The 10,000-nt window shown below is 41.4% G+C and overlaps 2 protein-coding genes across 11 annotated transcripts in view; one reads left to right on the forward strand and one right to left on the reverse strand.

The window, feature by feature from the left end:
- Positions 1-10,000, reverse strand: part of LOC113811598 (Malic enzyme b) — a 79,434-nt gene that overhangs the window by 11,245 nt on the left and 58,189 nt on the right. For all 10 annotated transcript variants that reach the window (XM_027363376.2, XM_027363375.2, XM_027363374.2 and 7 more), the window contains exons 2-11: positions 9,785-9,950; positions 4,248-4,406; positions 3,813-3,994; positions 3,440-3,620; positions 3,038-3,210; positions 2,762-2,900; positions 2,092-2,317; positions 1,589-1,692; positions 1,200-1,409; positions 512-635 (exon numbers count right to left, since the gene is read on the reverse strand). In XM_027363376.2, the coding sequence (XP_027219177.1) occupies positions 512-635; positions 1,200-1,409; positions 1,589-1,692; positions 2,092-2,317; positions 2,762-2,900; positions 3,038-3,210; positions 3,440-3,620; positions 3,813-3,994; positions 4,248-4,406; positions 9,785-9,950 (1,664 nt within the window). The remainder of the gene's footprint in view (positions 1-511; positions 636-1,199; positions 1,410-1,588; positions 1,693-2,091; positions 2,318-2,761; positions 2,901-3,037; positions 3,211-3,439; positions 3,621-3,812; positions 3,995-4,247; positions 4,407-9,784; positions 9,951-10,000) is intronic.
- Positions 6,025-10,000, forward strand: part of LOC138864721 (uncharacterized) — a 34,824-nt gene continuing 30,848 nt past the window's right edge. The window contains exon 1 of the mRNA XM_070132766.1: positions 6,025-6,152. Coding sequence (XP_069988867.1) covers positions 6,083-6,152 — 70 coding nt within the window. The 5' untranslated portion in view covers positions 6,025-6,082. The remainder of the gene's footprint in view (positions 6,153-10,000) is intronic.

Below are 10,000 nucleotides of genomic sequence, written 5' to 3' on the forward strand. Positions count from 1 at the left end.
AACATAAAAGTGTAGAAAAAAACTGATGGAGTTATGTTGACAACATTCAAATTGGCTATAAAACAGCAGTCATTATCAGTCCAAAGCAATATCTTGTTGAATTCACAATATGTTCAACAGGGACACCTGAAAGCTAAGCACATACATATCCAAAGCTTTATGTGTAGCTGTAGTAAATACTTCAATGTATCAGTCATGTCCTTTAAAAACTAAAATCCTTATTCAAATGAAAACAAATTATTATTAAAAACACCATCACCAAAAATAGGAAACCTGTTTACCTTGAGCAAGTAATCTTTAATGCTTATGGACAGCTGAATTAAAACATACCCTGAAGGCATTTCTGCCCTTACTTGCAATTCTGAATTCATACAAGAATACAGTCTATGGACTATACATGATTTGATTAATTCTAGCTTTTTATAGAAACACAGAACTTATAATTCTACCAAAATTTTGAGCTAACTCTGGCCATTTTCCAAATATCTTTAGCAAGAAAATTCACACATACCTGTCTTGTATGCATGTTCTGCAATGTAGGTAGCAATCTTCAGGGAACAGGACTGAATGTCTGTAAGAGGAGGATACAAACGACCCTGCTCAAGGTTCTCTTCAGTTACCATATCAGCCAGAGCCTGTAAGATTAAGCTGGGTTTTAGGCAAGTAAATTCATATGTAGTCTCAATGTATACTGTAAATTTGTTCTTGCACACAGCACAGTCATTTTTGTTTGGCAACATTTCACATCATAACCTGATGTTCAATATCCAATTTAGTGTAAATCCCTACTGTCACACACACATAAACCTCTGCTCCAGTAACCCGCAAATCAAGACTTACATCCACATACCCACACATCCTGCTGAGAGACCAAACCCAGGCCCAGGGTATATTATGAATGCGTGTCCCTTGTTTGCCACAGATGCTAAATTCAATTTTAAATATGATGTCACCTTTTGGTACATTTCATGTTGAAAATAATAATTTCAAAGATTCTGTTGCAAATGCAGAAAAACTAAAAACAGGATATGGAAAGCAAACCTTCATTTCTATGGGCCTCTCATATTTTATTCAGCCATCTGGTTAATAGGTAATCAATGACAATATAAAAATATAAAACTAATAGATACATGAAAGCATGCCATACCTACTGATTTCAATTACTCATTAAAACAAACTTTAACTTTAAGAAGACTAACCTTTGCTGCCATGAGGAAAATTCCATCATCAATGTGGTGAATTCCAGTGCAGATTACTCCCAGAGCAACACCTGGGAAGATGTATGCATTATTGCCTTGGCCTGGATGGAAAGTCCTGCCTTCGTAAGTCACGGGGTCGAAGGGAGAGCCTGATGCAAACACACCTCGACCTTCAGTATGTGTGTAACAGTCCTCTGCAGTACATTCAGCCTGGAATTAGATAGCCTCGTGAAAGTGATGTGTAAGAAAAGAGTGTAATAGCAATATGGGTTTGTGTGGAAAAATAAGTCCTGTCTTTCATTTACTTCTTTAAGCCATTTACAATATAAAAAAAATTGGACAAAACAAATTTTCCTTAAATCTTGTTCTTTAGAATATTCAAACTATACCTTGCTTGTTGGGTTACTAAGAGCAAAGATAACTGGTCGTTCGTTGAAGGAAGCCATATCTTGAAGAAGCTGTGGGGTGAACACTCCTCCAATGGCAGCAGCACCTTGAAATTAGACAATCATAATATAAATATGTATACAGCTTGACAATATTTAATACATTAATTCATCTGAATTCAAATAAATCTGGTGAGATGATATATAGCTTGTTTTTATGTTCCAATATTAAATTGATTTAAATGTTCCTCATATAAATCCATAAATAGAGCAAATATGTATACACGCACGCATACACACACACACACACAAACACACACACACACACACACATACACACACACAGACACACACAGACAGACACACACACACACACACACACACACACACACACACACACACACACACACACACACACACACACACACACACACACACACACACACACACATACACACACACACACAAAAAAACAGGACAAAATCACAAAATGACACTGATCTTACCAATGAGAGTAGTTGGTTGAAGCTCTCTCACAATTTCTTCCAGGTCATCCATAGGCTCATGTTCATGGGCAAATACTTCCTTATGCCCTGTAATTCCACCCTTGGGACGGTCCTTCACGATCAAGCCACGGGAGTCAACCAGCCAAATCTTAGAGCGGGCTTCCTCCTCATCAACACCTTCCTCGACCATGGCCATGACAATCAAGTTGGCAATACCAAGGGAGGCCTGGAAAAAAAGTTGGCCATGAACATTATAAAAGTTTGGATATCAGATGTACATGTAATTATCATACTGCAATGCGCTTTCTAAATTTTACATTCTTCTTTTCCATTTTTCACCATCTACTAGATCATTTAAATAACTTTTGCCTTATTGTCAACTGCTAGTTATAAGTAAATTAGCTTAACAATGCCCTATGAGAAATCATATCCTCTTTTCTTGATAAATCTATATTTTGAAGGGTTCACAATGCAACACTTTATGATCCTTCTAACCTGCTATTATCTACAAAAAATGGAATGAAGTGGAAAAAAATGATAAATAATGAAATGATTCCTTAATATATGATACTAGGACTTAATCATGGTAGGTTTCTGAAACAGGTTATTTAAATACCTATTTTAATCACTGTAAATCACTGTAAAGAATAAAAATGTCCATCAAACTCACCTCACCAGCTCCTTGGAAAAGGAATTTATGATCACTAAGCTTTGTGTCAGTGATGCGCAGGGAGGCTAACAAACCAGCAACAGCAACAGATGCTGTTCCTTGAATGTCATCGTTGAATGTGCAATATTTTCCTCGATACCTGTTGTGGTTGGGGAATATATAAGTGTTTGTTTCATGGCAAACAATGGAGAGGCTGCAAATACACTAACCTGAAAACGTAGAAGATATTCAATTTTATACAAAAAAATTAAACAATATATGCTATCCACTACTTACTTCTCAAGGAAGCGGAAGGCATTATGGTTACCAAAGTCCTCAAACTGGATAAGAGTGTTCTGGCCGTAGCGCTGAACTACTGCATGCATGAATTCATCAATGAATTCATCATAGGCTTCACCTGTCACTCGCTCATGTCTGGCACCAATATAAAATTCATCTTCAAGAAGTTCCTGTTTTGTAAAATAGAAAAAAATATGAAGCTGTTCAATTTATACATGACACAGACACACACAAGAAGCATCTTGAAAATAAGACTGGAATAAATGACATGCTTCTGGTTCTTACAAGTTGCACATGATATATAACAAAATCAAGTTAGATACTATATTACTTATGAGTAGTGTCATGAAAATAAAACTACTCATGAATATTCCTCAGCTCAATGATTCTTTTCCTTACCTTGCGGTTGGTACCGACATCAAGAACAATAGGCAGGCACTGGTGTGGCTTGATTCCAGCCAAAGCAGTATAGAGGGACAATTTCCCAACTGGAATACCCATACCCTGTACACCCAAGTCACCAAGACCCAGAATACGTTCTCCATCTGTCACCACAATGGCACGAACATCATGTTCTGGCCTGTGAATGATTGGAAATAATAATAATAATATTACATTTCAAAACTGAATTTACATCAGGTTCTTATCATTCTCCAAGGAAGTAGGTAAAATTGAGAGTACAAGTTCTTTAATCATAACCTTTTGCTACTTTAATCAAATACCGAGACCCTTTTTTTAAAGTTTGGAAGTAGCAATATCTTAGATGACTTACCAGTTTCTCAACACATCATACACATGTCCCTTGTCATGAATAGAAATAAATAGACCACGAGGTCGTCGGAAGATCAAACCAAACTTCTGGCAAGCAAGACCAACAGTTGGGGTGTAAACAATGGGCATGTACTCTTCAACATTTTCACTCAGAAGACGATAAAAGAGGCGTTCGTTTCGATCCTGTAAAAAGAGGAGTTAATTGGCATGTGCAATGTCATGTAAACTTACATTTAAGAAAAATAGTCTCAATTGGAAAAATCAATATAAATATAAAAATTTAGGTGATAATGATGACAATAATGATAATGGTTGATAAAAATAACAGCAATGATAATCATTATAATGGTGATGATCAAAATAATATAATATAACAATACAAATCACAGTAATAATTAAAACAATAGTAGCTAAAATGAAAACATTCAGTATTCACCTGAAGACTAGCAAGATAAATAAATTTATTTAATGGCTCCTGATAACGTTCTACATTCTTCTTGCAAAGATCAACTTGTTCTTCCTGGGTCTTGAATCGTGGTGGGATGAGACCATGGAGACCCAAAACCTGGCGTTCTTCCAGACTGAAGGCCATGCCCTGTGGGTGCAAAAAGAGAGAGAAAAAAATTGTTATGTCTAAGCATGATAATGAGAAAAGCAACATCAAATGGAAGGAATCAATATCAATACAATAATTATTAAACAAAAGTTTACCCAATATAAATACCAGCTAATAAGATACTGTGTGTGTGTGTGTGTGTGTGTGTGTGTGTGTGTGTGTGTGTGTGTGTGTGTGTGTGTGTGTGTGTGTGTGTGTGTGTGTGTGTGTGTGTGTGTGTGTGTGTGTGTGTGTGTGTGTGTGTGTGTGTGTGTGTGTGTGTGTGTGAATGTAAGAATGTAAGAATGTAAGAATGTATGCATGTATGTGTATGTATGTATGCATGCATGCATGCATGCATGCATGTGCATGTGTATGTGCATGTGTATGTGTATGTATGTGTGTGTATGTGTATGTGTGTCTGTGTGTGTGTAATATATGTGTATATGTATATGTGTATATGTATATGTGTATATGTGTATATGTATATGTATATATGTATATGTATGTATAAATAAACATGTATATATATACATACATACTTATATAATACACATATATACTTATACACATATATACATATATACTTATACACATATATACATATATACTTACATAAACATATACTTACACATATATATATACATATATACTTTATATATATATATATATATATATATATATATATATATATATATATATATATATATATATATATATATATATAAAGTATACACATATATATGTATATTTATGTATATATACACATATAAACACATAACATATATAATATATACAAGGATATTTCTTGTTCTTTCTTGTTCCAACAGATTTTTCTTTATAATGCTCTTGTTTCATTTTCAACCTAATACTAGACAATATATATATTTTTCCTCTCCCAAAAATACCTCTCTACTTGTCAAAATAGATTAGCTGTCCCCCAAGGTCATAAAACCTTAAAAATTACCACCAAATCCGCTGCAATGCACGATGGGGAATGCGCAGATAACGACCCCATCCCATTTCCGATTTGCGGAGGTCATTCGCGGAAGCGCCTCTGCGAGAGACGGCGTTCAGCGTGACCTATGGAACAGGATCAGGGAGGTCTGATCATTCATTGGCTGGTCGCGTCAATGCCTCAGACTTGCGTGGCTTCCTTCAGTTACCAGGTGCGGTATACTTGGCACGTTTTGCTTCAATATATAAAGCCTACAAAGTTCGCGGAATATTCACTCCCAGTTATTTCAAACATCTGAGTAAACGCTGACAGACAAGCGAAATATTACGCGCCTTTTTGGCAAGTTTAGAGAGCGATTCCCTGAGTAATAAAAACGGCGAGGTCAAGCGGCAGAAAAACGGCGATTCCCAAGTAGTCACCTAAGCTGACCCCCGCTGCACATGGCCGATATTTATGAGGCACTGTTTGTCAGTGGCACTGAAGTGGTCGGTGCTTCCTGTGCTGTGTTTACTCACTTCTCGCATTGCGAATATCAAATACCTGTGTTTGGATTCTATTTAGTGACAAAAGATACTTCCAGAAAAAAAATATGTGTTTTATAAATCATAGGGTCTCCAAGTTTAAGAATGACCCGCAAATATCAGTACAATAACGATCTGAACTGCCGATAAATGGTGACTGTTGTCTGTGCGTGATTCAAGAAACAAGAGTGGTCGCCATGTGGTGGTTGGAGCGAGCCTACGACTTGTGCTGCTGGTGCCCCTGCCGCCTTCGCAAAAAGCGCCAAGGTACAGTACGTCAATGTTTGCGTTTCCGTGACTGCCGCTTTCTGTGGAACACGAAGCTGCGAGTCTAGTGTTAACAAGCTCATGTAATTCCCTAGATTCGCCTGTGGTTGCAAACACGTCTCAGGCCTCTTAGCTGATTTGCGAAAATAAAAATCTCGTACGAGATAAGATATCTGTGTCATGCATACTGCATTCCAACAAAGTTATTGGTTTGAATTTAAGGCGCTATTTATCCCTTATCCCTCCCCCTTCTTTCCCTTTCTCTGTCTCTCTGTGTCAGTTCAGTTAAATTCAGGGAGATTTGCGAAGTCTAGCTTCGCCTTTCTTCCTCCGTGTGCGTGTGTGTGTGCGTGTGTGTGTGCGTGTGTGCGCGCGCGCATGCGTAATTTGAACGTGAAGTTGAACAAACAACAGCAGTTCATCGACAAGTGGGCTTTGTGTTAACGATTAGGTAAACGCTACATATACCATATTCAATAGGAAGGACGACTGCCCTTCCGCATCTGAAAAGAGTCTCCTCGGCACGGCTGGACCCGGCTTCCAAAGGCAAACCTTATCTCCGCGCCGCCCTGCCTTCCGCCGTTCCCCTAACCCACATCCATTATAAAACGCCAGAGCTCCCTGCCATGTGCGTGGCCAAAGACACGGCTTTTGTGAAGCCTCACTTGAACGTACAAGGCTTCGCGTCCCGACTCCGCCGCCGCCGGCCGCCCTCGCGCCCAGTCCGGCTCTCGCCTCACGTCACAGCCGGTGGAACGCGGGCCTGTGGCGGGAGGGATTTCCCGTGACTTGCGCCTTTGGAGGAAAAAATACCTTCCTAATATCCAGCTGTGTTTATGCTAATGGTGATGCGGCAGTTTCTTTTGATTGCTTTTTCCAAAGTTGTGAGTCTTGTCTTGGTTTATCGTTTCGTTTCTTCTCTTTTGCTTGCTACCCGCCTTTTTTGCTTCTGACTCGGCCTTACGTTAACGACTCAAAAACTTCATCAACATTTTGAATCTGAAGAGCAATAGGACTTGAATCGACCGGGGCGGCGGAACGAAGCGCGAGACCGGATAGCATACCCATCGCCGCAAGATGGCGTCGGCCCGTGTTGACGTCGCAGCCGCGGGGCACGTCACAACATTAATGGGGAATCACGTCTCACGTCTCGCCGGCCATCTGTACGGTTTCGTTAAGTCTGTTTCGTAAGTCATAACTGTAAATGTCAAAAAAACAAACCCTCCCCGATGGCAACTATTCAAACCGAATTAATCCATTCAAAAATCTCACTCATCGCGATAAGAAAGAAAAGAAAAATCTGAATCCACGACACCCAAAAACCTCTCAAACAAACACGACCTCTCGCCGCCACGCCCCCACGCCCACGCAACCTCCCCCCGCCGCCCATGGCCGCCCACACCCCCGCACACACACACATCCCGTCTCGCGCGTGGATACCCTCACGTGGCCGGACTTTCTAACCTGTTGCTCAACCTTTGTCTTGGCGCTATGCACACTCAGCGAGAGAAATCGTGAGTGTTGATGGCCGGTTGCTGGTGGCGGGCGTCGCGACTGCTAGGCGTGGGCGGCACTGGCGAAGAATCTCGAATCAATAAAATGACTGCATGGGCGAGGGTGCGGTATTAGGAAATAATTGAGAGATGGCAAGAGACAGACAGACAGAGAGAGAGAGAGAGAGAGAGAGAGAGAGAGAGAGAGAGAGAGAGAGAGAGAGAGAGAGAGAGAGAGAGAGAGAGAGAGAGAGAGAGAGAGAGAGCAAGAGAGAGAGAGAGCAAGAGAGCGAGAGAGCAAGAGAGAGACAGAGCGAGAGAGAGACAGAGCAAGAGAGAGAGAGAGAGAGAGAGAGAGAGAGAGAGAGAGAGAGAGAGAGAGAAAGAAAGAAAGAAAGAAAGAAAGAAAGAAAGAAAGAAAGAAAGAAAGAATGAAAGAAAGAAAGAAAGAAAGAAAGAAAGAAAGAAAGAAAGAAAGAAAGAAAGAAAGAAAGAAAGAAAGAAAGAAAGAAAGAAAGAAAGAAAGAAAGAAAGAGAGAGAGAGAGAGAGAGAGAGAGAGAGAGAGAGAGAGAGCAAGAGAGAGACAGAGCAAGAGAGAGACAGAGCAAGAGAGAGACAGAGCAAGAGAGAGACAGAGCAAGAGAGAGACAGAGCAAGAGAGAGACAGAGCAAGAGAGAGACAGAGCAAGAGAGAGACAGAGAGAGAGAGAGAGAGAGAGAGAGAGAGAGAGAGAGAGAGAGAGAGAGAGAGAGAGAGAGAGAGAGAGAGAGAGAGAGAGAGAGAGAGAAAGACAGAAAGAAAGATAGAAAGAAAGAAAGAAAGAAAGAAAGAAAGATAGAAAGAAATAAAAAGAGAGAGAAAGACAGAAAGAAAGAAAGAGAGAGAGAGAGAGAGAGAGAGAGAGAGAGAGAGAGAGAGAGAGAGAGAGAGAGAGAGAGAGAGAGAGAGAGAGAGAGAAAGAAAGAAAGAAAGAAAGAAAGAAAGAAAGAAAGAAAGAAAGAAAGAAAGAAAGAAAGAAAGAAAGAAAGAAAGAAAGAAAGAAAGAGAGAAAGAAAAGGGAAAGAAAGAGAAAACACGGGCGTGGAAAGGATAAAAAACGCCCATCCGCGCCCACCAGCATACACCCGTACAACCTGCGTATCCGAGTACCGGTTGCACATTCCGCAGTAGTTGCTGTGTAATGCAACATCCTCGTGCATTTGATTTATCGAGTCCGCGAACGGGAGCCAACGCGCAGGAGATGACGACAACAAACAAACGTTCCGACGCCAGTCTCGGCAAAGCACACGCGACAGAGACCCTCGGAATCGATACGGGGGGAGGGAAGGGGAGAGTAGGGGAGGGAAGGGGAGAGTAGGGGAGGGGGAGGGGAGGCGGTGGAGGGGGATTGGGGAGGGGGAGGGGAGGCGGTGGAGGGGAGGCGGTGGAGGGGGAGGGGGAGGGAGGTGGTGGAGGGGGAAGGAGACGGAAGCGGGGGAGGGGAGGGGGAAGGGGAGGTGATAGCGGAGGAGAAGGAAGAGGAAGAAGAAGAGGAAAGAGGGAGGGGAAGAAGAAGAAGAAAGAGAGATAAGACGAAGAGGAAAGAGAGAGAGGAAGAAGAAGAGGAAAGGAAGATAGGAAGAAGAAGAAGAAAGAGAGATAAGAAGAAGAGGAAAAGAGAGAAGAAGAAGAGGAAAGGGAGAGAGGAAGAACAAGAAAGAGAGAGAGGAAGAAGAAGAAGAAAGAGAGAGAAGAGGAGGAAAGAGAGAGAGGAAGAAGAAGAGGAAAGGAAGATAGGAAGAAGAAGAGGAAAAGAGAGAAGAAGAAGAGGAAAGGGAGAGAGGAAGAAGAAGAAAGAGAGAGAGGAAGAAGAAGAAGAAAGAGAGAGAAGAGGAGGAAAGAGAGAGAGGAAGAAGAAGAGGAAAGAGAGAAGAAAAAGAATAGGAAAGAGAGAGAGGAAGAGGAAGAAAGAGAGAAGGAGAAGGAAGAAAAACCTGAAGTAGGGGAGAAGGAAGTGGAGGAAGAGGAAAGGGAAAGAGAAAGAGGAAGAAGAAAAAGAGAAGGAGGAGGAGGAAGAAGAGGAGGAGAAGGAAGAAAACAAGAAGAGGGATAGCAGGAGGAGGATGAGGAGGAGGAGTGAGAGTGCCCTGTTACTGACCTTGTTCAACCTGGGATCCCTGAGGTAGTCGATGCCCCTGACCATGTTGGGGCAGATGTTGTCCCCAGTGTGCTCGTGGTAGGGACGCTGCCCTAGACGATCGCGCCTCAAGTCGTCCATAGTGCCCAGGAGGATCCTTGCCTGACTACCTGCACGCGCGCTGCTCCTGGAACAAGAAGGGGGGAGTAAGCTCGTGTGTAATCTTCAATTGTGTGT

This window comes from Penaeus vannamei, chromosome 18 (assembly GCF_042767895.1).
Source record: "Penaeus vannamei isolate JL-2024 chromosome 18, ASM4276789v1, whole genome shotgun sequence".
NCBI classification, from domain to species: Eukaryota; Metazoa; Arthropoda; class Malacostraca; order Decapoda; family Penaeidae; genus Penaeus; species Penaeus vannamei.